Source organism: Myotis myotis, unplaced genomic scaffold, assembly GCF_014108235.1.
Source record: "Myotis myotis isolate mMyoMyo1 unplaced genomic scaffold, mMyoMyo1.p scaffold_m19_p_13, whole genome shotgun sequence".
NCBI lineage: Eukaryota > Metazoa > Chordata > Mammalia > Chiroptera > Vespertilionidae > Myotis > Myotis myotis.
Window position 1 is genome coordinate 56,637,025 of NW_023416317.1, and position 25,042 is coordinate 56,662,066.

Below are 25,042 nucleotides of genomic sequence, written 5' to 3' on the forward strand. Positions count from 1 at the left end.
AAACCAATACATGGAATAGTTCAGCGTCAGCAGTTAGCCAAGGAATAGAAACAAACGATAATGAGATGCTAGTCTCATTAATTAGATGATAAAAGTAATTCTTAGTCTATTCACACAGGCTCGAGTTCAAGGTCACTCATACTGGCAGCAGGCAGTGCTACAGGGCTCAGTGCAGCAATCTTCACCCAGCAGCATCTCAAATGGGCCCACCGCAAGGCCCGCTCTCCTGTCCACCGTTACTGCCAACTCCAACCAACCTACAGAGGATAAATTCAACAACCCAAAAAAATCACATTGAAAAAAAGTTTATTTAAAAAAGTTCTAGCAGCAAGAACAGTAACAAAACAAAAGGAGAGACTGACAAACAAAACAAGGAGGCTGTGTCCCCTGGGACTGTCTCCATCCTTCAATCAAGTTCTTTATATCGAGCAAACATGACTCTTCGCACAGCGTCTCGGTAAGTCTCGTTGGACTGTCTCTTGCTGGTTCTTCCAGGTGCCCCCACCCCGGGCCCCCTCATCCGGCCTTCAGTCTGTAAAAAAAGGCAAACCATGAGGCGGGCTCTCAGAAGGAAATTAGCTTCTGGGCTGGTCTTTGACTATAAAAGTTTCTGAACCAGTACGGATCAGGACACAGAATTTTTTAGGTGTTTAATAAACAAGCACCCAAGATGAATAAGGAGGGTGGTGAAGCCACCATTTCAGGACACAAAATTCAACACCAGAACTAGGAGACGCTAACCTTGTTGGCGAGTCCAGAGGGGGACTAAGCCTACCCAATCTGGGCAATGTTTCCTTCCTCTTCTCGCCTTCTTTGTTTTTCCTGAAATCTGAGGGGCCAAGTCCTTCCTGGGAAACCAGGACTAACTTCATGCTCCTCAAAGACAGGACAGCATGCCCGGCCCGTGTGGCTCAGCGGTTGAGCGTCGACCCATGAACCAGGAGGTCACTGGGTCACGGGTTTAATTCCTGGTCAGGGCACATGCACGGGATGTCGGCTTGATCTCCAGCAGGAGGTGTGCGGGAGGCAGCCAGTTGATGTTTTTCTCTCATGGATGTTTCTCTCTATCCCTCTCCCTTCCTCCTCTCTCTCTAAAAATCAATAAAAACATGTTAAACGCCTTTCTACCTTTTGTTGCTAGTTCCCACGTTTTTACCAAACGATTCTTCAGTCTCAAACTGCCTGATTCCCACAAGGCCTCACCTCTGACTCTGTGTAAGAATAAGATGAGCCCGATTCTAATTTCTCTCTCCCGGTCCCACCACCAAGCAAACTGCCAAGGGCAGGCATGTAGTTAAAACCCAGTTATCAAGGCCGAGGGGCTCCTCAGCTCAGACCCTCCGCCAGCAGCGGAGAGAGCCCAGCTCAAAGGCAGGGCCACAGCTCTGGGCCACAGAGAGAAAGTTAAGTATGCTCCAGGTTCATGCCCCCCAACAAGACGGAAACCATGTCACCTCTTCCGCCGAAGCCAATCCAGGGTGGCCATGTCCGGGCCCCTTCCTCCAACCAGCAGCCTGTTGAGCACAGCCTCCTCTGCTGCTGTTGTCAACATCTTCTTTATCAACAGGTTTCCGGTCACTGCAAAGGAAGCAGACATTCTTAGACACCTCCCTTTCCAAGGGACTTGCTTGTGGGGACACGGAGATGACCAAGACCTGACCCTGTTCACAGGGAAGGACGTGAGGAGAATATGTCAACAGATGCTTCTGGCGCAGAGCACCCAGCCATGGGCGTGCAACAGGAGCTCTGTGCCACTGAACTACAGCACAGGGAACACACACTGTGAAGGGGCGTCACCGGAAATGACAGATCCCACGAGGGGACACCTGCCTGGGTCTGACAAACGAGGAGTCAGGGAGCCAGAAGAAAGGCGCAGTGAGAGAGCGAACACGACTGCCCCGGAGAGGGGGGCAGGACTGGCAAACGGCTGCTCGGGCCGGACTGCAAATGACTACTGGACATCTCGCTCCATCAGGCCTCTGGACTTCACTCCTCGGGCAAAGAAACCCCCTGAAAACCAGGCCTCCCTCCAGGCAATGTCACTTCCACACAGAGGAGGTCGAGGAGCCTCCGGCATACAAAGGTCATGGTGCAGCGGGGAAAGGATGGACGAGGACTGCGAGCAAAGGAGCGATGAAGGAGTCCGGTTTGGAGGTGAGCTAGAAAGGGGCCCAGGCTTTACCAGGAACGTGACCACTAGCACCAGGGGATAAGGAGGAAGACTGGGCCAGACCAGGGAGACCATGATGCAGTGGCGTCATTACTCTGAACAGGAGCACAGCAAGTTCTCCATACCCTGAGGACTGAGTATAATGTGGACTACAACGCTGAGTAACTGTTTAGTGTGAGCAGCCGAGGGTGTCCGAGAGGACATGCCCAGGAGGTAAATGAAAATAGTGACTCAGCACAGGAAACAGAACTGATTCAGGGTGGAGTTACAGGACTTGTTAGCTGGTTCGTGGCGGCTGTGGCTTTGGGTACCTTGGACAGTGCAGGTCAAGAGGGTACGGCACTGAGGGCAGAGTCCTGGACAATAATCACCCAGAAAAGGGATGAGTAGGAAAGAAGATGAAGGAGGAGAGCCAATAGAAAGTGGTGCGAAGGGAAAGGGAAGAGAGGAGGTCTCCTTCCTGCACCTTTGTTCTTGCCCAAGAGTTCAAATGGCAGAGAGTGACCCAATGGGATGTGCCCGCCCCCACCATGTGTTACAATAAAGGTTCCCCAGAGAAAAAGTCTGAGTGTGACCCGTTTATCGGGCCCATGGCTGACATGGGGAGAAAGGGCTCCCAACCATGGCCATGCCAGCACTGGCTTTGGCCGCGAAGCAGCCAGCCCATCTTCCAAGCAAACACGTACTCCCTATAAAGACAGGGGGCCAGAAGGCTGGGTGAGGCTCATGCTCAAGGAGCTGAGACAGCCCCGCTGCCTGAGACAGAAAGCAGCAGCACAGCTGGAGGAGGGGTGGCTCCCCGTTCGGTCTTGAGACCGAGGCTGAGTCCAGAGCTCCTGGCTTACCTGTCAGTCTCTCTGGAGTATTTAATTCGTTTTCTTTCTGGAGAGTCAAAAGACTGAAGCTTTTCTCTGCGATCATTTCCTCTTTCTTTAAACTTCCCCTGTTGGGAAGCAGAAGAACAGAGCTGAGGGGCAGAGAAGTGGGGAAGCCTCATTTTATTCTTGATTATTTCTCTGAATGTGAAGGGAGTTCATCTGGCGGCCAACCCCTGGCATCTCTCGTTCCTCCACACGCTGCCTGAAGACGCAGCAGCTGCTGGGGCAGCCAGGGAGGAACAGGGTGTGTTCCATCAGCTGCTTTTCCCATCCGAGGAGGAGGGGCCTCCCAGCATCACGAGGTCTGCCCTGGGCTGGGGCAGCTCCAGGCTGGGGCCCGAGGCTGGCGAACTGTGTGGTCCAGGTGGCAGGTCCATTTGGCTGCCACAGGAAGCTACCTCCTCTAGCAGCTGCAGCAGGAAAAGGTGTTACCCCAGCAGCCCTGGCCAACACTCCTGCACTGATTTCAAGAGGTCAGTGAAATGCTCTTTATGTGACCTACTCAGAAACCCTTAGCACCACCTTTAAAAATACATCACCTTTATTAAGATGTGCTTTATACACAATAAAATCCACCCGTTCCAATGCAGATGAGCTGAGAACCGTTACAGCATCCTTTAGGGCCTCCTGTTCACCGTCTTCAGCACAGCCCAGGAATTCCACACCAGACAGCACAGCCACGGCCATAACGGTCCCCTGCGCTTACCTCCCGTTCTCTCCTCTCCAGGTAGGCGAGCTCCTGCTCCGACTGCTTTATCTTCCGGTGGATTTCCAGGTTTTGCTGAGAAGAGAAGGCGCTCTGAGTGCAGGTCTAGAACGAGTGGTCCAGAAACGCCTCCTGGCCTTTCCCCGCGGCTGCTTCCGGACTGCGGCTCCTCTCATGACCAGTCCCCTAAGTGGCCACGACACCCTGGCAGCACCCATCCCTGACTGGTCTCCTAGGCTCAGCGACGGGAACCCCAGCTCTAATGCTGCCTGTCACACAGGTTAGTCATGTGGGTGGCACAAGAGGACTTCACTCTACTTCTAAGATGTAAAAGACACCACTCTGGTTTGTATCTCTTCACCTAAGATACAAATTATGGGAGGGAATCTGAGCACACCAGGAAGAAAACCAAATGCCCACATGCTCTGCCTACTGCTCCCCGGCATCCAACACTATTCACTTTCAAGCCCCCAGGGAAACATTAAAAGGAAGCCCAAGGCCTTTAAGGCAGACAGACTGCTCTGAGAGTCCCTCTTCCTTGAGGGCCCCACACTGACGCGGCTCCCTACACAACGCCCTCAGGCACATGGAAGAGAAGGAACTAGAAGGGGGTTCTCTGTGCGGGTCTCTCCAAGGGAAGGGAGTGCTAGCCTACCTTCTCCTGCCCAGGGCCAGCTCCGTCTGTGGGTTACCAGACGGTTAGCTTCTCTCTCCTGACAACTACCTTCTGTCCCTTTAGCCATTTAGTATTTTCATCAGAAAGTTGAAATTTAAATGTCAGTCTGATGTCTCAGAATTTGAAAAGGTTGCAGGGACTCGGGAGGAAGTCAGTGGCAGGAACTGTCCGAGGGGCGTCCCAGAACCCCGGGGGCTGTGGGAACCTCCAGAGGCAGCGGGAGAGGAGGTGTGCCTGTTACCGAAAGCAGAGATGCTTGGCTTCCAGCCACGTGAGACATGGTTTATGTGGAGAGAGTCTCATCCAGCCCCTTCACCCGCTGCAGAAGGCTCCACAGCACGAGTCCACTATGGGCTTTATCTGCCCAGAATCTGGCTCCTGGTCTGTACATGTAAATGGGAAGGCTGCAGACGAGGCCCGATACTTGTCCATTAATGCAGCATGGCCCACAGCAGCACCTCCCCACAGGGAGAGATGGCAGGATGTGACCCCGGGGGAACTGCGCCCTGAGAGGCAGGTGAAACAGGAGAAGCCTCCAAGCATAAAGCAGAGGAGGGGGCTTGAGTGAGGCCCCACTGCTAGGCTAGCCACAGAGCTCAGGTGAGAAGCCCAGCTTCCCACTGCACAGCCGCCTCCTGCCTTTAGCACAGGCTCCGCGCGTGGCGCCCCCGCCCCAGCCACGCTGCTCGCCTTGGGTCTGAAGTTTTCTGAAGGTGGCACAGCTTCATCCAAAGCAGCTCATGGAAAAGGGAGCAGCTTATTCTGGAAGGGGCCCGATTTAGCCATGGGAGCGGAGGGGAGGCAGCTGAGGAAGGGCGGCAGGCGCTTTTTCAGTGCCCGAAATGCTCGGCGATGGCAAACGTCACCGTGTGGAAGGCCAGCCCCCCCCCCCCGCCCCCCCCTTACCTTGTGCAGGTCTGAGAGCTGCTGGTGCTTGATCAGAACGTCTTTATTAGGAAACTGCCTTCGGCAGAGCAGACAGGCCAGCTTATTCCAGTCGGTGAGTTTGTCTTCTTCGTTCTCCTTCTTGCTCAGCTCCTCCTGCTGCTGGGGCTGCGCTGTGCGGGGCTGCGGAGGGGGCTGCTCCTCCTCCTCCTCCTCCTCATAGTCACTGTCTCCTCCGTATTCACCCAGGAGGCCAATCAGTGGGTTAACCACCTTGGGCTGGAAGGAGGGGGCCAGGGATTAACACCAACCTTAACCTATATTTTGGGCCCGTTTTTCTGGATATTCTGATCTGGGCATCTCATTTCTTCTTTTAGTTTGAATAGTGAACTGGGTTCAGTATACGCCCACTGGCCATACTGCTCATTTCCCAGATGGAGGCAACACGGTTCGAGCGTGACTGTTCTCCGTGCTGAGAGAGAGACACACAGGGACCCTCGGAACAAAGCGGCGAAGAGAAGGCAGAGGGAGGAGAGCTGAAGTCGAACGCAGAGAAGAGTCACAACCTGACAAGTTTCAGAGGAAGAGACACAACCACCTGCCAGCACTGTGACCCGGAGAGGAGGGAGGCTAAGACTGCAGCACCCCCTAGGGGTTAGGAGGCGGCTGAAAGCCATGGAGGACAGCCCTGGGGTAGAGCTATGGCTTCTCAGCAAGGGAACCACAAAGGGGTTAGGACAGCTGTGCTACAATGAACTGAGTTAAAAATGGGGAACGAGCAGGGCACCTACCAGTAGCTCACAGGAAACTGCTAGGTAATAAGGTAAGGTCACTGGCCTATGATCAATCAAAAGTAAAAACTAAAGCAGGTTACTACTGTTCTGGAGAGGGGGGGAAGGAGGGAAGAGAAGCATCAATTTGTTGTTCCACTTATTTATACATTCACTGGTTGATTCTTGTTTTTTTTAATGTATTTTTTTTATATATTCCTCTCTGGTCTCAGAGAGGAAGGGAGAGGGAGAGATAGAAACATCAATGATGAGAGAGAATCACTGGCTGGCTGCCTCCTGCACGCTCCCTACTGGGGAACCAGCCTGCAACCAAGGTATGTGCCCTGACCAGGAATCGAACGCTGACCTCCTGGTTTATAGGTCGATGTTCAACCACTGAGCCATGCAGGCCGGGCTCATTGGTTGACTCTTGTATGTGCCCTAACTGGGGACAGAACCTGCACCTTGGCATACTGGGACAATGCTCTAACCAACTGAGCTACCCAGCCAGGGGACGAGACTATCACACTAAGGCAGGGGTTCTCAGCCTTGGCTGCACATGAGAATCACCTGGGAATCTTTTTAAAATCCTGGTTTCTGGGCCTCATCCTCCGGAAATTCTGTTTCCTTGTGATGGGGTGGGGCCACAACATTAGTAACAAAGAAACAGAATTCCCGGAGGATGAGGCCCAGAAACCAGGATTTTAAAAAGATTCCCAGGTGATTCTAACGTGCAGCCGCGGCTGAGAACCACTGCACTAAGGCATCTAAAAAATAGATACCAATGTTAGCCACTGCTCATTTTGGCCAGGCAAGCAAACTACAAAAATGACCAAACATCCACGCCACACATTCTTATGCAGCACCAACGGACAGGCAACACCAGGCCAGAGCAATGGGTTTCGATCATTTAGAAGGGAAGAATTAGCACGCCCAAGATTGTAACTGAAAAAGGGCCAGGCAGGCCCCGCTCTGGGGGAATGGAGCAGAGGAGAAGGAGCGAGGACAGAAAATAGCCTCTGCTTCTCCAGTTAAAGCGTGACTAGCAGTCTGCCCACTCACACCTGCTGGGAGACAGCACTAAAGGATCAACGTCCAAGGGAGCCCGCCCCTGACCCTCCTTTCCCGTTGGGAGCCAGCCCAGCCCGGCACCAGCCCAGCCTTACTGGGGGAGGGCTCTCCTCCTTCTTCACAGTGGGAGGCAGGGGCTTCTTAAAGACATCCTCTGGGGGGACTGTCTCCTCACTGGCGTCTTCCTGAAACTGATAAAATCCAAGGTAATTCTCATAAAAGTTAGGTTAAGAGTTGTTACGATTTCAAAAGAAAACACACACACACTTAGTATATTATTGAGTGATTACTGTATGTCAGGAACTTCAGGGAATAATTTAAAAGGAGACATGAAATGCTAAGTGCTGTACATGATGACACTGTAAGATCAGAAAGAAGAGACAAACAATGCCAAAATGACAAAGAAGATAAGGGTGCACTTTCCTGTGAATTTCTACTACACAGGCATGAAAATAATAGTTTAAAATGCTACCCCCGCTGCAGTGACACTACAGCGCTGTGTAGAGTCAACACTGAAGAGGGAAGGCAGGAAGCGAAACTGGACGGAGGAGCTGGGGTTTGAGCTGAGGCCCTATTTCACCCCCGGCTTCTGCGCTTGTAAGAGAGAGAAAGACCCCACCTGCTCTCTGAGCAACTCCACCCTCCGACCCGAGCATCCTCTGCAGAGACCCCTTTGTTTCCATCTGTAAGTCTCGCGGAAAAGAGGGCAGATCGCAAGTCCTCTCACCCTCGGCCCGCCGCGGTCCCTCTTCTCCTTGCCGTCCCTTTTAGACGGCTCCTTCTTGCCACCCGACTTTCCCTGACTGGCTGGCTTCCTCTCCTTGCTCTCTTCTTCCTCAGGTGACCCAGGGTCCTGGGGCACATAGACTTCTTGCTGTAATACAGTTGGAACAGGTAAGTCTACAGGATATTTCACCTTCCCAGTAGTTTCAGGTCTTAGGAGCAGTTCCTTTCTGGGGGAAAGAACAGTTCTCTCACTCCCAAGTCTAAGAAGAGACACATCAAACAAGGTGAAAACCCACTCCAGGCAGAGGACACACCAGGCGACGCACTGTCACTTCTCCTAAGAGCAGCACTGTTCTAACCCGGAACACCGAAAGGTGCTGACTTTCCACATAGGCAGCAGTTAACATAAAGGTCGTCATCTTTACAATCTACCTGGACAAGTAAATGCCACTCAACGGAAGCCCTGGACTTTTAAATCACTGACAGAGTGAACAAAGCCCAAAACTCACCTGGGTGTTGGGGTCATAATAAGTTCCCGCCAAGGGGTCATAATAGTAGCCAGTGGCCGAGTCATATATGTAGCAGTCCGATGACGCTGGAGGGAATAAAACCAGGCCCTGTCAGTCCCCGCCAATGACTAGCCAGCGACGCGGCTGGCCCACCTCCACAGAGCGGACCTGCAGGTGGCGCTCCCTCTGAATGAGCAGCCCCTGGCCAGCTTTGTGAGCACAGGATTGTAATGGTTGTCCAGCCAAAAACACACACAACAGAAATAAAAGAAAGGGCACTCACACTGCTGTCCTTGTCGATTTGAATCTGCAGACCAGTCGGAATTTCTGCCACCGCCCCTCCTATCTCGGAAATATTTCTTGCCCTATCACAGAAAGGCAAGTTAAAAGAGTGGAACTTCCGATAGCCATTAACCTTTAAAGTCACCACTAGAGAGACTCACAGCCACTCTTTCAGTCGCCTGAGAATCGTAACAGAGCACTCACTCCCCAAATGCGGAAGCCTACCTGATAGTAGTGGTCAGAATGGTCCCCAGAATCATTTCTGCAACAAACAATACAACATGTCATGCGCCTGCCACCAAAGGTCACCTGAGAAGTGCCCGACCCTACAGGCCAAAGACACGTTCTTCCCTTGCAGGGAAGGAACCACCCGCCACAGCAAGCGGTTCTGTGGTGCAGACTCCCGAGGGTGGGGCAGCGGGCGTCTACAGAGCCTCTGATGGAGCGAAACAGCAACTGAGCTGAGGGTGCAGGAGCCAGATGTGTCCATCCCTGTAAGCCGCCTCTCTGACGTAGTTACCATTCCTGGACCATGATGAGGGAAGGAGTAAAGAGGAAGGGAGTCCCCAGGGCTATGGGAGTGTGAACAAGGTGAGGAGAGTAGGACAGCATTTTTTTAGAATTCCAAGGGGCAAGGTGGTATCAAGATTGTTCTGCACATCCAAGAGTGTAGCACCATTTGGGCCCAAAGATACCAGGCAGTCACGAAGGAAAGGACTCAAGTACCCAGTACTACTAAGGGGGGAAACCTAGAGTCAGAACAAGGCCAGCTTCAGAAAAGAACACTAAGCTATCCACAAAGGAAGGCACCGTGCCTTGCTCTGTCTGTCTCTCCAGCAGGAATAGGAGCTTCCTCCCCAAATCTCCAGTGGAGGCAGCAGGGGACCCAGCCCCCGCTCTGCCTTACCTTCGCTTCCCAGTGGCCAGGTTTACAGCTACCATCTTCCCGTCGATACTAAACGGTGGGTCGAGGTTCTGCAGGATCCTCACTACACGAAGAGCTTCCTGGGGACCCAAAGACACGTGTGAACCCCAAGAGAGGAAAGGCATGTCCTCTGCAGGAGCCTGGCCTAGGGCTTCCCTCCTCACAGGAGAAGGTGCGGCACAGGGTGGTCTGGCCGGAACAACACGAAGGGCGCTGCAGAGACAGGCTCCTCGGAAGGCAGCTGCCCAGAGCGGCCCTCCGTTTCTTTTCTTTTTTAACCGGAAAACATTTCATTGTGAGAAGCACCTTTTTCTGAGTCACACAGACTTAGGGTTTGTTCCAGAAGGGAAGACAGCATAATCAATTCAGATTTATGATTTTGCTTTTTGTTTTTTATCAGTTTCTCATCTAAATGTCAGAAATTCAAATCCTTTATTTTAGGCTGCAACTGTCCTCACATCAGATCCAGTTTACAAAGTCCCTTGTGATTTCTGAGCATGAAATCTGCGATGTACCCATGATTTTTATTACTATCTTGATGTCACTTCCATGGAAAACGCCCCACAGCTAAAAATTCACGTCACAAGAACCTACCTACAAAAGCAACACTCTGAGGACAAAGAGGGTGCCCTGTGACCACCAAGTAGAAAACCGCCTGTGGTGGGTAAAACACGGTGGAGAAATGAGAAAATTCACTAAACTCCTGAAAGGCTCAGTACTCGGACTCTCCAGCAGTGACCAGGCTCTCTGCGTATTCTAACCGGAAACTGGAAATGCACAAGACAAAGTGGACTGGAAAACCACTCACGATTTCCAAGTTCCACGGGGAGTCACTTCACCTCCATGGACTTAAACCCAAAGGAGGGGTTTCTACAGCAGCTGCCGCTAGGCCACTGCAGGGGGAAACTCACGGCGTGGGAGTCGAGGTCAATGAAGCCATAGGTGTGGCCCATGGGGCCGGTTCTGTTCTTGATGATCCGGACGTTGGCAGTGGTCAGGTGGACGTAGGGCTCCAGCACTTCCACGATCACCTCAGGCGGCGTGGACCGATAGATGCGTTTGAGCATGATGGCTGAGCAAACCGCCGCAAGTGGCAGAGCAGCAGAGAAAGACACAGAAGGGTTAGCTCTGAACCTCACAGCCTGGCTGCTTTTGTTGTTAACTGCGGATGCTACTTGCTCTGGCGAGGCTGCTTCTGTAACCAACGCTAGTCAAACAAATGCCTCCTCCGTTCCCGCACCAACACTCAGAGATCCACACTGAGGCCTGCTGCGTGTGAACAGCAACTGGCTACTGGAGGATGAAGGCCCCTGTAACTAGCACAGCAAGCCCATCGGGCTGAGCGGCTGTGCGAGGGTGTGGGAAGGGGTGGTCCCCAGCCACACAGGACGTCCTCCCCCCACCACGGTGTCACCAGCCCCGACACAGCACTTACTTTTGCTCTCCCCATCCTGGCGCGTCTCCCCAGACCACGAATCCTTCTCTCGGTCTCTTCGGAAGCTGAGCCCTTCCCTTCGAGAGGAAGGCAGATACCGATCTGCGTCTTTCTTTTGATGCCCCAAGCGTGGTTCTTGTCCTTCTTCCCGCTTCTTGGGCTCAGGTTCCTTATCAGTGGACCTTGGGGGCTGGCTGGGTTGTTTTTCTGACGGTGGTGGGATGGGTGTTTTCTGAAGCTGAGGGTAAGTTACTAAATCCTGCTTCACGTCTGTCACTAGAGGAACAGAAACAGAACCTCTGGCAAGTTTTATCCAAAAAGCACTGCTGCTCTGATTCCTCCTCTCCGCCATCCAATACTGACCCTGGAATGCTTCCAAGTCTCAGGACGCCTACAGAAAGTCCCTGACAGATTACACACAGAGCTAATGAGACAGCACATGCAACAGTTCACAGAAGAGCCTATCCAAGTATTAAAAAATTTAATGTTAGCCCAGCCGGGGCGGTTCAGTGGTTGAGCGTCAACCTATGAACCAGGAGGTCACGGTTCCATTCCCGGTCAGGGCACCTGCTCTGGTTGTGGACTCGATCCCCAGTGGGGGACGTGCAAGAGGCAGCTGATCAATGATTCTCTCTTCTCATTGATGTTTCTCCCCCCCCCCCTTCCTCTCTGAAATCAATAAAAAATATTTTAAGAAATTAATATAATGAGTATTCTATCACTTCCCATTTATATTTAATCCTTCATGAGACCCTGGACCTAACTATTATAATTAATGATAAGAACAGATTTGGTGACAAAATTACTAAAATATGACTCTTGCTAGAAGTTTGGTAGAAACATATGTGTCTAGGAGCCTTGCTCCTGCTAGGGTTATGACACAAGGACAGCTGTCTCAAATTCTGTCCATGGCCCCCCCTCCTCTGGCGAAGCTAAGAATAGACCTAACTGCATACAGGTTGTTTATACGTAAAAATTTATAGCAGGCAAATGTCTTTCAAAATATAAATGATTCATTACAAATCTTTCCATAGGAGAATCATCTATCCAGTTTATTATGAGCACATTTTTGCAATTAATCATTCTTAGAGGGTTCACAGGAAGCCATGTGACTCAAAAGGAGACATCAAGGGGCCACACAGAGATTGATGGCAGCAACGCACCTGGCGAGCACCTGGGTTATGCTTACACGCGCAGGCCGCCTCAGCCCTGGGCTGTGCGTGTAACGATCATTCGTTAGAACAGACTGAGAAAGAAGTCTTTCTTGAGAGAAAAAACTATTTGGCCTCATCTGGTCACGCCAGCAGCTAACAGCTGTGTCCTCTGCTCTCTCCCGCCGGTGGGCATGTCTAGAGCAGGCCTTCCCGAGTCTGTCACAGCACCTGCCCCACAGCCTCTCAGGAGGGAGGATCTCTGCTCAGGGCAGAGCCCAGCACGGAACTCTGCAGGCATCCTGCGTTGCAGCCGTGGAGCGGTGAGGCTGCACAGAGGCTGCTGAGTCCCGCGTGGAACTGTATTGGATGGCCATGCCTAGCTTTCCTCGAGTGGGAATGTCAGAAGGACGGCCGTGACAGTCACTGCTACAGAGCTGCTGTTTTGGGCGTCTCTGGAAGCTGCTTTAAGGGTGCCCACCTAGAGCTTTCCTGGAAAAAGCTACTTTACAGTCAAGTGACTGAGAAGCTGATAGGTTTATTCCTCTATAAAAATAGCACACACTCTCAATCCTGATTACATTCTCTTGTTTATATTTTTACTGTTACTTCAACAAATGTTTTTCTGTTGAAGATCCTGCAACGTTTGCAGAGAGTGCAAATGAGAAAATGATAATGACAACAAATGATTCCCAATAACTTCAAAGAAGTGGGGAAGGGGTCACGTGGAAAATGCCAGCAGGCTCTTTCCCAACCCAACACCCTTGAATGCGGCCTGAGCCACAATGCCGCCGACCTCTGTTCAGCTGCCCATTTAGCCACCTCAGTCTGAGGAGCCTGCAATCCATCTCTCCCTAGTGGGACCCGGAGATTTCCATCACTAGCAGGCCACCTGAGGTTAGGAGTCACACTGCACCTTTAAGATCAGCTTACATTGAGGGATGACTACTCTATAGCCCAGGGAAAGCATGAAGTGTGCCTTGCTCAGCGCACAAATAAAAACCACGGCCTCTACCCCGACTCACCTTCCCTCGGGCACTTGCAGAATGAGCATGAAGACTGGAGTCCAGCAGTGCTGGCCTTACACTGCAAGAGAAAGAAGTTAGTTTGACTACAAATATTTTTAAAAACCTAATTGCATACCCAACGTATGGGAATCACTTTTGGGGCCTGGGACACATTAACTGCATTTACATGATTTCTAATGGAAAAAAAGGATTCAGTTTTCAAACAAATGGCTCTGGAACAGCCTCCTGGAATAAATTAGGTCGTTTCCAGCGGCAGGCCCGGAGCCGCTCTGGCCACAGGCAGAAGCTGGGAAACCTGGACTGTGGATGACGGTGACCAGCGACCTCCAGTTCATCGGAAATGAGCCAAAGAAGAGCTCTGCCCTCAGCGAGGCCGCCACCAGCTGGGTCCTAGAGCCCTCCATGGAGGAGCGTGACGCCAGGTCCTTACTTCTGGGGAGAGGAACTCTCGCCACTTACCCGTTTGCAGCACCAAAAATCCGGGCTGGGCACATACTCGAGGGTGACCTCTTTGTCATGGATCATGAGAGTTCCCTATGGAGACAAAGACAGAAGCCATCGACATCAGCCCTCAGAGAAACGGAGACACAGGAAGGCACAGACAGCCTGTCCAGTCCCCAAGCTGAAACATTTTACAAGGAGTGAGCTTATTCATCCACAGATGTCAATGGCTGTTTTAAGCCAAGACGTGGGCAGGTGGCAGAGCAAGCACAAGCTTCGGGCAGGGGAGTGCGAGGAGGCGGCATCCGTCTTCGGCCGTGGCTCCTGCGGGTCGGGGCGCTGTCCCCGGGCAGGCGAGGCCCCGGCTGCTCCTCCAGAGCTCAGGCGTGCACTCCACTTGCCTGCGCGCCCACAGTCCCCGCCGGTAGCTAGCTCACTACCCACAGCGCACTCTCCCTTCTGCAGCCGGAGGCACGGGCCCTCCACTGTCTTCTTCCCCAGGCTCACTCAAAGCTCCTTGGAGAGGGCGGGAGGGAGGGCTCTGAACTCCGGTGCCTGGGAACTTTCTTTGGAAACTGGCTGCATGGCAAAAGCACCAGGAGAAAGAGGCCCAGCACGGCAGACAGGAAGGAAGGAGGGAGGGGACAGCTTCACGGAGCTCCCATCCTCACATCTGGAAACTGAAGGGCTGGTGGCCATGGCCGCAGCATCACCCTGGCTTGGAGCCTACAGAGTGAATCGCCATGAGCGCTGAGAACCAACCACTGGCAAGTCAGCACTGGGGCAAAGTCTGGCACAGGACAGGGGGACGGGCTCAACAAGCCACTAGAGCTCCGTTGCCTCTGTGTAGTGGACAAGTCATGAAATCTATTTCACACCAAGATCAAAGGAGTTTTGTTTAACAAACACTAACCAGCAGATACATGCGAAAGCAGAGGAGAAATCTCTGCCTAGACAGGACCCTCCCCGACACTTGAACGTGAACTAACTGAGGCTGCAACTGGAACTAGCCCCTGCGCTGCTCATTCTCTGCCCTTTAGGGTCCTCTGTGTCTCCTGAGACAGGGCTCTGAGTTATACAAGGCTGTTCTTTGCAATTGGACCTCAGTTTCTTGCTTGGATCCATACATCTGTCATATAATGCTTTACCTCTCTGCTTTTCACACCAAAAGAGTCAAGAAAATACATAGAATAAAATTACTGTCTTGTCAAAACCAAAGGAGAACTGCCTGCCTACCCAGGCCTGAGAATCTGGTCTCTGAGAAATTGTTCCCTGGCTTAGTCTCAAGCCGGGGGACGACGATAATAAATACTTGCTAACATTTATTAGGTGCTTATTCAGAGCCAGAAACTGTTAAATACGCTATTGTATTTAATTCCCTAAATGATCCCATGAGGCAACATCATCTCCATCTTCCAGACAAGGAAACATGTCAGAGGCAAGGCCAGCTGGGGAAAGGCAGAGCCAGGTCCACATCTGGGGTCACAGGAAGGGACCTCCTGCCCTAGTCACCAACTCCTGCTCAGATTAGGGGAGGAGCCAACCCAGGAGAAAAGTGCTGCAGGCAGGGAGGGTCAGGGGGTGGCACTGTACCCTCCCACCTAGACGCGGTGTATCGTCATTTAAACCATGGGCTCTGGGCCGGTCAGTGTGGCGCAGTGGTTGAGGCTGTCGCACACACCAGGAGGCTGTCGGTTTGGTTCAATTCCCAGTCAGGGCACATGCCCGGGTTGTGGCTCAATCCCCATAGGGGGTGTGCAGTAGGCAGCTGATTGATGTTTCTCTCTCTCTCCCTCTCCTTTCCTCTCTTTGAAATAAAAAACAAAACAAAACAAAAAACCCAACAACGTGGACTCTGGGTCATGTTCCCTAAATTTAAATCCTGCCTCCACTCCATGACCTTCAGCAAGACCCTTAGCTTCTTTGCACTAAGTTTCCTCTTCTGTAAGTCAGGATGACAGTGCCTACTTCATAAGGTGGTTATGACAATTAAGAAAATTAACGTATGGCCCTGACCAGTTTGGCTCAGTGGATAGAGCAGTGATGGTGAACCTATGACATGCGTGTCAGAGATGACATGCGAACTCATTATTTTGGTTGATTTTTCGTTGTTAAATGGCATTTAAATATATAAATAAATACCAAAAATATAAATCTTTGTTTTACTATGGTTGCAAATATCAAAAAATTTCTATATGTGACACGGCACCAGAGTTAAGTTAGGGTTTTTCAAAATGCTGACACTCCGAGCTCAAAAGGTTCGCCATCACTGGGATAGAGCGTTGGCCTGCGGACTCAAGGGTCCCAGGTTCGATTCCGGTCAAGGGCATGTACCTTGGCTGCAGGCACATCCATACATCTGGTGCCCTGTGAACAGAGTAGGAGGTGTGCAGGTGTGCAGGAGGCGGCTGATGGATGTTTCTCTCTCATAGATGTTTTTCTCTATCCCTCTCCCTTCCTCTCTGTAAAAAATTCAATAAAATATATTTTAAAAAAATTAGGTGACCATAAAATCTGTTAGGCAAACAAGAAAGAAAAGAAAAGAAAAGAAAAGAAAAGAAAAGAAAAGAAAGAAGGAAGGAAGGAAGGAAGGAAGGAAGGAAGGAAGGAAGGAAGGAAGAAAGGAAGAAAGTTACCATGAGCTTAGCATGGAAGACAGTGGCGGCTCAGCAATGCACTTTGACCCCTCTGTGCCAGACAAGGACGGGCACGCAGGGGAGCAAGCAGGGTCAAGCAGCCCCTCACTCCATCGCCCTGCCTCGCTTGTCAGCTAGTAATGGCTCACGGCTTCTCTCACCCTGGGAAAGACCACACTTCCCCTGGGAGGGACGCTGCACGTCAGAACCTGCATTTTTATGACAACTCCGTGTTAGCTGCCAATTGCTGGGCCAAATCTTAGCATCCAGGCTCAATCTCCTGGCTTTTATTATCAGTACCTGGTACAGAAGAGGGACTAAATGCTTGAGAACAAAAGACTGAATGGCCCCAGTATCCCCGGAACACTGGCATGCGCAGTGCACAGGAGCTCTGGAGAGAGTGCCGCTGTCGCAGACTACACCGCCCCCCAGCCCATGCGACATGGGGCTGCCATTGGAACGAGGCGCCTGGTGAGTGACAGTCAATTGCAAATTCTGATTTCACCACTTGGCACCCGTGGAAGCAGGAATTTCTAAGGCAAGGAGCACTTATGCTTCTCAGGGAACAAACATGCTGCCCAGGAGCTGTGGACGAGCTTCGGTTGGAGGGAGGGACCCCCCGCCAGAGCACTCACTGACATTACCTTCACCTTATATATTATATTATAAAGGCAATGATTCTTACTAGTATTCCTCAGAGTCCCTACAACCACTGCTAAAGATAGGAAATGGCTTCAACACCACTGTTGTTTGAATAAGAATAGACACACCACTTGTAGGAGAACAATCGGGTTCATCTCCCTCTCACTCCCCTGATGCTACTGTACACAGGCAGCCAGACACCAAGCATGGGCCTGAGATGCACTACCCCGCCCTCGCCCTGCGATGCCCTTTCTTCAGGCTTCACAGAGCAAAGATCCACCGGTACCTCCCAGGGAAGCAACCTGGGGGGGTTGGGGGGTGGTGGTGGTTAATAAATGGGTAGGATGATTTCATCACTTTTGGTTGCCCACTTTTGTCTATTATCTATCATCTTCACACAATGAATTTTTATTCATCATTTGAATTATTGGGTCACTTATTAAGCTACTGAAGTAAAGGCCCAGAAAGACCACGAGTCTGATGAACCAGGTGTGGCTCCTAAAGAGGCACCATGTATTTCAAAGTAAAGCCAAAGGTACCTCCTTTCTCAGGAGTGTACTAGGAAGATTAGGTTTAAACAGATTAGAGTAGGTCCTCGGGTGACGTCGGAGATCCGTTCCTACGGCAACGTAATGCGGATTTTCGCCGTAAGTTGGAATCCACCTACATAAGCACCTACGTCACTCACATGGAGCACACACACAGCAGTAATGAAGGGAAACAGTACAAAAAATTTAAAAGAAAGGTAACAATTCCTGACCTTTACTTGTGGTAAATAATAAAAAAAATAAAGCACATATGTACATACGTCGAAATGACAGAACTTTTTTTTTTTTAATAAATTGGAGATGGCAACGTAACCACGAAATGACGTACATCAAGTCTGACATAACCTGAGGACTGCCTGTATAACCTGCTGAAATCTGACCAAGCCCAAAGCTCTCATCCAACAAAGTCCCACACAGGTAGGTGTTCCTAAGTATGTCTTAAGTCAGTGATGGCGAACCTATGACACGCGTGTCAGAGGTGATACGCGAGCTCATTTTTTTGGTTGATTTTTCTTTGTTAAATGGCATTTAAATATATAAAATAAATATCAAAAATATAAGTCTTTGTTTTACTATGGTTGCAAATATCAAAAAATTTCTATATGTGACACGGCACAAGAGTTAAGTTATGGTTTTTCAAAATGCTGACACGCCGAGCTCAAAAGGTTCGCCATCACTGTCTTAAGTGGTCTTCATGTGAAGCTTCAAAAAGCTAGAGATAGTCTGGCCAGTGTGGTTCAGTGGCTGGGCGTCGACCTATGTACCAGGAGATCACAGTTTGATTCCCACAAATTGGTGTTTCTCCCTCTCCCTTCTTCTCTCTGAATTCAATGAAAATATTAAGAAAGAAAAAAAAGGCTAGAGACAACGCCCTCCTGAAGACCAGTGTAAGTCCTTACTCTCCGCCTCAGGGACGCTGTAGGGGAGCAATCTGGGTGTGAGGCTGTTGAATTCAACATCCACATTTCCATTTCCCTTTAAAAAAATTTTTTTTAAATTGACTTCAGAGAGGGAGGGAGAGGGAGAAAGAGATAGAAACATCAACGATGAGAGAGAATTATGGATCGGCTGCCTCCTGCATGCTCCCTACTGGGGATTGAGCCCACAAACCAGGCATGTGTCCTTGACCAGAATCGAACCCAGGACCCTTCAGTCTGCAGGCCGACGCTCGATCCACTGAGCCAAATCAGCTAGGGCCATTTCCTTTTTTGCTGCTGCTCTTAGAGACTTTCTAACTCCATTTTGTGACTGTCAACCTTGAGAAGGACTTGAGTGAGAAAAGTGAGACTCTCCCCTATGCTTATGCTGGCTGATAACCAAGCCAAGGATTTTTAAGGTAGTGGGAGGGCCAGGAGAAAATGGACACGCCTTTCTGGCCAGGAGCTTCGCATCTTTGTTAAAGATCGCCCGACACAAGCACAGTCACAGGGGAACTTTGTCCTGAGAATACAGCTGCTTCAGGACGTCACGGCCCGTCTCGTTAATGCAGGGAGAGACAGGATCAACCAGCAGGGAACACTTGTGCATGTGAGCCTTGTGAATACCACTCACACTGGGAAATCGGCAATCCCTCTTCGTAGATTTGTGCTTCTTCCGAACACAGACGAGAGAATCGGGTTACTGGTGCAGAGAACTGGTACTGTTTATCAGAGATAGTAATCTTTATTCACACAGCATTACGGTTTACAGAGGCATTCTTCACAAATGTCCCCTCGCTCAAGCCTCATGAGTGGGACATAGATCAAACCTCCTTCCACACGGAAAGGATGGCGGGGGTACATGGAGCAGCCTGCCAAGATTACAGAGCTTGTTAGCAACACAGAGAGGACTAAGGGCAGGCTTTCTTCTCACCATATTGCTTTTTTGTTTGATTCCGTTTTAAACTTCCAGGGAGTCAGCCAACTCCTCATACTTGCCACGCCAAAATGACTTCTGATAAAAAGACACACAAGGTAAAGGCTGAAGAAATTCACAAGCAATGGACCCACAGGGAGTTTAGAGAGACCTGCTTCTTGACAGCTGTGCCACACACCCCCCCACCCCCACCCCGGCCTCTCCAGGTGGTCTTCACGCTCTCCAGCACCTACACTTACTTAGGTGCTCTGCCCAAGACACAGAGGCCTGCCAGGAAGTAGCTCCTAGCAGAAGTTTCAACCATCGTGACAGAAAGAATAAAACAAGCGGAACCAAACAGCAGGTATAAAACAGAAGTGTCATTTCTCTTAGTTTTTGTAAAAGAGTAGTTTTAATATAAATCTTTTGCAAAGTAACTAAGCACATTCTTGTTGGTGCAAAGATATGTTCGATTTCAAACATTCTGTGAGACTCACTATTCCCCAAGGCCAAATCCAAAATGAGGCAGAACAAGGAAAGGAGAAGGAGGGGAAAGCAGAGGCAGAGACCCTGGGGGAAGCTCGCAAATGCTCTGTGACAACGGACTCCAACCCTCTGCTTAGACTGGCCTCTCTCACCCGCAGGATCTGCGTTGCCCCCTGAGCAGCCAGGAGACGAGGCCCTGACGGGACCGCCACTGGAAATAGAACCCACTTCAGGATCCAGTTAAGATCGCCGGGCAGGAAGACTGCCTTCCTGGCTGCTACTTATCTTGAGATGTCTTTTCTTGTCCAGATGGAAACACAACAAAAACATTTTCTAAAATCCTCCTGAACACTTCTTCTCACTGCCTGACCAGTTTCTCTGTCATTTCCTAAGAAAACACACCAGCGCCTGTGGAAGCCGTGCTGTGCTCTGTGAGGGGCATGGCGGGCCTTTGCTGCCCCGAGCCCCCTAGCAGCTGAGCTGCCCTGAGGCCGGGTCTCCGACGAGCTCTGCTCCAGGACCACAATCCCCTCCAGACCAGGCCTTGGCGGACAGCGACTTGGTTATTTAAAGGTTTAAAGGCGTCTGGTGCTGAGAACACATCCCACTCACTCCACCACCGCTCCCTGCCGGTCTGTGTGTATTTAAGGTAAGATCCCAGTTCCTCCAAAAAATGTCTCTTATCTAAATGAACACCTATCAGTGATCTGTGGTCTTGGAGATAATTTCATTAACCGAGGCCCAGACTTCGGGAAAATGGACTCGTCTGCCCAGGGACCCCCAGACTCTTCCATCCTATGAGGCACATGAGTCAAAAACAGACACAATATAAACACACAGACTAAGGAGTAGGCAGGTAAGCAGTACCACAGCCAAAGTCTCTCTCCTCTGAGAAAAGGAGGCTCCACCACGGGAGACTGCCAGGCAGGTGGGGCGCGCGGCCAGCTCCTTCCCACGAACACTGTACTCTACAGAAATGACTGACAAGCTCCAGCTATGACACCTAGAATCTCCAAACAACTGTGAACCACTAACATGCAAATATTTTTTAAACTTTCAGTTTGTTAACTCTATATGTTTTATTTTTGTTATTATTGTTTTTAATCCTCACCCGAGGACATGTTTCCACTGATTTTTATAGAGAAAGGAAAGGAAAGGAGACGAGAAACATCTATGTGAGAGAGAAACATTGACCAGTTGCCTCCCGCATGTACCCTGACCGGGAACTGAACCCACCACCTTTTGGTGCATGAACGACACTCCAACCAGCTGAGCCACTCCGGCCGGGGCAACTTTACACGTTTTAGAGCAATGTTTCATCAAATGCTTGAAAGGACCTCAGTCTAGTTAAGATTTTCCTTGTTAACAATAAATTTATTTCCCAACAAAGATCGGACCGAGCTCTTAGTGGGAGTAGGTTACACTTGAACACATCGTACTGACAATTCTCAGGATTCCCTTCAGAGCGCAGGCCCCTGTAACCGCCGCTTCATTTCGTTTTTCTCCTCTCAGTTGGTTTCAATCACGCCGTCAGGGAGTGGAAGTACTCATAAAGTAGAAGACAGAAACACGACACAGACACGGCGTGTCCGTGCCTCAGGATTTTCTCAGTTCACCCCAAAATAACTGTGGGCTGGGCAGGGTTTGAATCCCAGTTACGGGAGGCTCCCGCCACGGCAGTTAGGACCACTCTCTCCCGCATGTTTGGGCAGCTTTGTGACACGCTCATGTTCTGAGGCGACTCCTGTTCCAGCTCCCCTGGCTCTTTTCTTCTGGAAAAAGTGGACCCTAAACTCAACACACAGACACACAGACACACAGACACACACACACACGCCTCATTGTCTAGGCCAGCGGTTCTCAACCTGTGGGTCGCGACCCCTTTGGTGGTCGAACGACCCTTTCACAGGGGTCGCCTTAGACCATCCTGCATATCAGAGATTTACATGACGATTCATCACAGTTGCAACATGACAGTTATGAAGTAGCAACGAAAATAATTTTATGGTTGGGTCACAACATGAGGAACTGTATTTAAAGGGCCAGAAGGTTGAGAACCACTGGTCTAGGTTCTCTAAATCGAATCACTATGGCGGGAGGGAGTTCCTAAGACCAATGTGGAAAATGCAAAGCTCCTTACTTTGCTGTTTATTGAATAATGGAACCAGCAGCTACTCTTCTGGCCTCACCATTGAAAAGGGATGTTATCTACTGGCTCTTTACCTACTACCTCCCACCCAAGACCCTTAGCTCTCCTAAAGGCAGTCTCAATTGGCCTCACTGGTTTCAATGTCCTTGCTCAGACATTCCAGAGAATCCTGCTGACACGCTGGAAAGATAAAAAGAGCCCCCTGGAAAGATAAACAAAATACAGAGCCGCCAGATCTCTGAACTCACACTGTTCAACCACCGTTTCAGGGAGGTAACCACCCATTATACTTTTTTCTTAGGCAAAAAGCTATAGAGCCAGTATCACTCTGACAGAAGCTACAAGACTAAGAACAGAAGCTTCGAGTGAGAAAAGGTCCTCATCATTTTAAACACCCTCGGACCATCTAAAACATCAAAAGGCATTTCTCAGCGCAGTCAGCGTAGCTCAGCGGTTGAGCATCAACCTATGAACCAGGAGGTGATTTTTTCCTTATTATGGAGGGAAAAAAATCCCCAAGGGCTATAAAGGTGGAAGATGGCATCTGTGATTCTCTCCCATCACTGATGCTTTCATCTCTCTCTCTCCCTTCCTCTCTGAAATCAATTTAAAAAAAGGCATCCCTTAGATTTGCTTGAAGGTTATCACAATAACCAAAGTGACCATATAATTAAAATTTCTTATCTCTTTATAAGAAAAACTGGGGGAAATACACTTAAAAAGGGAGAACTTTGGGTAATGTTAGGAAGCACCTTGAGATTTCTGTTAGACAGAACAAACGACATGCCCAGGCTTTCTAAGGTAATCCCAACTTCCAGTTCCATCCTGTTGAAAGGCCACGTGTCGGGCAGCGCAGACCAATTGAGGCTGCCGAAGACAGTCAGCATTGCCATACACCGCTGGCTTCTCTCACAAAGATTTCAAGTCAATGTACTAAGACTGTTTCTTCTTGTGGGAAGACTTAGAGTTTCATAGATTTTAAAATGCCTTGACCTTTTCCCCTACCACCTCCTCATCCCTCAAAATCACTAGCCAGAACAGGATATGTATTCTTTTTTAAAATTATCAATTTAGGGAGAGAGAGAGCGAGAGAGAGAAACATCGATATGAGAGAGAAACATCAATCGGCTGCCTCCTGCACGCCCCGCACTGGGGATGGAGCCTGCAACCCAGGCATGTGCCCTGACCGAGAACTGAACCAGTGACCTCTTGGTGCATGGGACAATGCTCAATCTACTGAGCCACACCAGCCAGGCAGAATATGTATTCTTTATTCAACAACAAATATGTTTCCTCAGCTGAGTAGGCATGGGGATGATATTTTAAAGCATGAGGACAATAAAAAGGCACACTTTTAAAGAAAGAAGCACATATCTCTATCTGAAATTCTTATCAGGAAACGTACAGAATGGAAAGAGTTCTTTAATATTGTCAGAAGTGAAGAGAAACAAAACGAGCGAGACATTATGCTGAGAAGGCCAGTGTGCTGACAGTTCACCAACAGTTTAGGCATAAGGTGCACTATGAGCTGCATGTACAATAGACAAAGCCGGATGTGACCCAGAGAGGAGAAAATGATCAACCACACCGAAGAAAAGTGAGAGTCCAGAAATAAGTAAGATCCAGATATATTCTTGCTAAGAAATACCTGGCAGAAATGCTGATGCTTTTATTCTTTCTGTACTTTTAAAAAATATTTTTATTGATTTCAGAGAGGAAAGGAGAGACAGAGACATCAATGAGAGAGAATCATGGATCGGCTGCCTCATGCACGCCACCTACTGGGGATCAAGCCCACAACCCGGGCATGTGCCCTGATGTGGAATTGAACCATGATCTCCTGGTGCATAGGTCAATGCTCAACCATTGAGCCACACCAGCTGGGCAGGAGGTATTCTTAAAGGGAAGACCAAATCCATTTTCATCCCTTCTTCTGTCCCATTGGTTGGCAAGTCAAAGTGATGGCTGACACTCCAGCAGCCATCCTGGACAGTAAGGCAGAAGTCACATGTTGAGGACTGAACGGGCCTGGGCTCCTGATGTTCATGGCGCCGCTGTAAGAAAGCCTGGATGACTTAGACCTTGCTCATTAGAGAGGAATAAACTCATGTAAGCTACAATTCTTTTCAGTATTCTGTCACTCACAGCTGATTCTAATCCTAACTGATATAGAAGAGTTCTTTCCAGTGCCATTTTAGTTTTGTTACATTCTTATAGCTCTCCCATGTCTTCAAGTTCAAGACTAAATGCAAGCCCCTGGACAACCTACCTGCACTTTCCAAATTATTCCTTTCACTACTTCCCAGGGTATGAGGACAAGAATCAGACAGGAAATTTGGAAGAAACAACATGTGGCCATCTCTGTCAGAACAGAAACAGTAAACAGTATCACTATCTGCTATAGAAGATTATAGAAGTACTGGCTCCCTGGCATATGTTGTCAGTTTGGCTCAAAGAAACTTATACACATTTTTAAAAATTACAGAAGTACTAGTACCAGAATTAGGAAAGTTGAGAGATTGTTCAGGTTGGGAGGATTAGAGCCTTCTTTATTATGAAGAAAAATAAAACCCCTAAGGGCTATGAAGATGGAAGATAGCATCAGAAACACTTTATTCAACAGTTACTGATCCAGTTGACAAGTATTTACTTAGTGCATCCTCTGCTGCAGGTCCAGCTCTACACCATGTGGGTAGCGAAGGGAAAAAAGAACCAGTCCCTGTCCTCAGGGGCCTTTCCAAGTAGCAGTGTCTGGCTTTACCTGGCGACAGCTGCTTTAATGGGCATGATCTTTGTTAGTCATTTGCCCAGACACTTGGTCCGGTCCAGCTATTTACTCGGGGCTCCAATACTACCTAGAAACGACAGAAGCAAAGTGATCCTATAGCTTCTCCCGCTCCTGTGCCCAGTTCCTGGGCACTTGAGTTTAAAGGTGTAGGGTAAGGTTCTTGGCTGTTCTTTGACCCGACTCCTAAGTGTTGTGACTCCAATGCGGGTTTAGCGGGTTCCTGTGCCCTGGAAGGTGCCAGCTCAGAGCATGCCTGTGCTTGTTCCTAGCAGGGGTCTAAGCTCAGGAGCCTCTTTCAGGGCGGAGA

At 49.8% G+C, this 25,042-nt stretch overlaps 1 protein-coding gene across 5 annotated transcripts in view; it reads right to left on the bottom strand.

The window, feature by feature from the left end:
* Window positions 1-289: 289 nt before the first annotated feature.
* The window catches only part of RBM6 (RNA binding motif protein 6), a 67,904-nt gene continuing 43,151 nt past the window's right edge, over window positions 290-25,042 (bottom strand). Inside the window, exons 7-21 of one of the 5 annotated variants that reach the window (XM_036333519.1) lie at window positions 13,672-13,746; window positions 13,210-13,270; window positions 11,034-11,309; window positions 10,510-10,793; window positions 9,581-9,678; window positions 8,899-8,935; window positions 8,675-8,756; window positions 8,392-8,477; window positions 7,884-8,030; window positions 7,252-7,347; window positions 5,337-5,594; window positions 3,755-3,829; window positions 3,016-3,113; window positions 1,455-1,578; window positions 290-532 (exon numbers count right to left, since the gene is read on the bottom strand). In XM_036333519.1, coding sequence (XP_036189412.1) covers window positions 407-532; window positions 1,455-1,578; window positions 3,016-3,113; window positions 3,755-3,829; window positions 5,337-5,594; window positions 7,252-7,347; window positions 7,884-8,030; window positions 8,392-8,477; window positions 8,675-8,756; window positions 8,899-8,935; window positions 9,581-9,678; window positions 10,510-10,793; window positions 11,034-11,309; window positions 13,210-13,270; window positions 13,672-13,746 — 1,923 coding nt within the window. In that variant the 3' untranslated portion in view covers window positions 290-406. Of the gene's footprint in view, window positions 533-1,454; window positions 1,579-3,015; window positions 3,114-3,686; window positions 4,116-5,336; window positions 5,595-7,251; window positions 7,348-7,883; window positions 8,031-8,391; window positions 8,478-8,674; window positions 8,757-8,898; window positions 8,936-9,580; window positions 9,679-10,509; window positions 10,794-11,033; window positions 11,310-13,209; window positions 13,271-13,671; window positions 13,747-25,042 lie in introns of those variants that run through there. The other 4 variants (XM_036333520.1, XM_036333521.1, XR_004971666.1 and 1 more) reach the window with 4 other exon arrangements.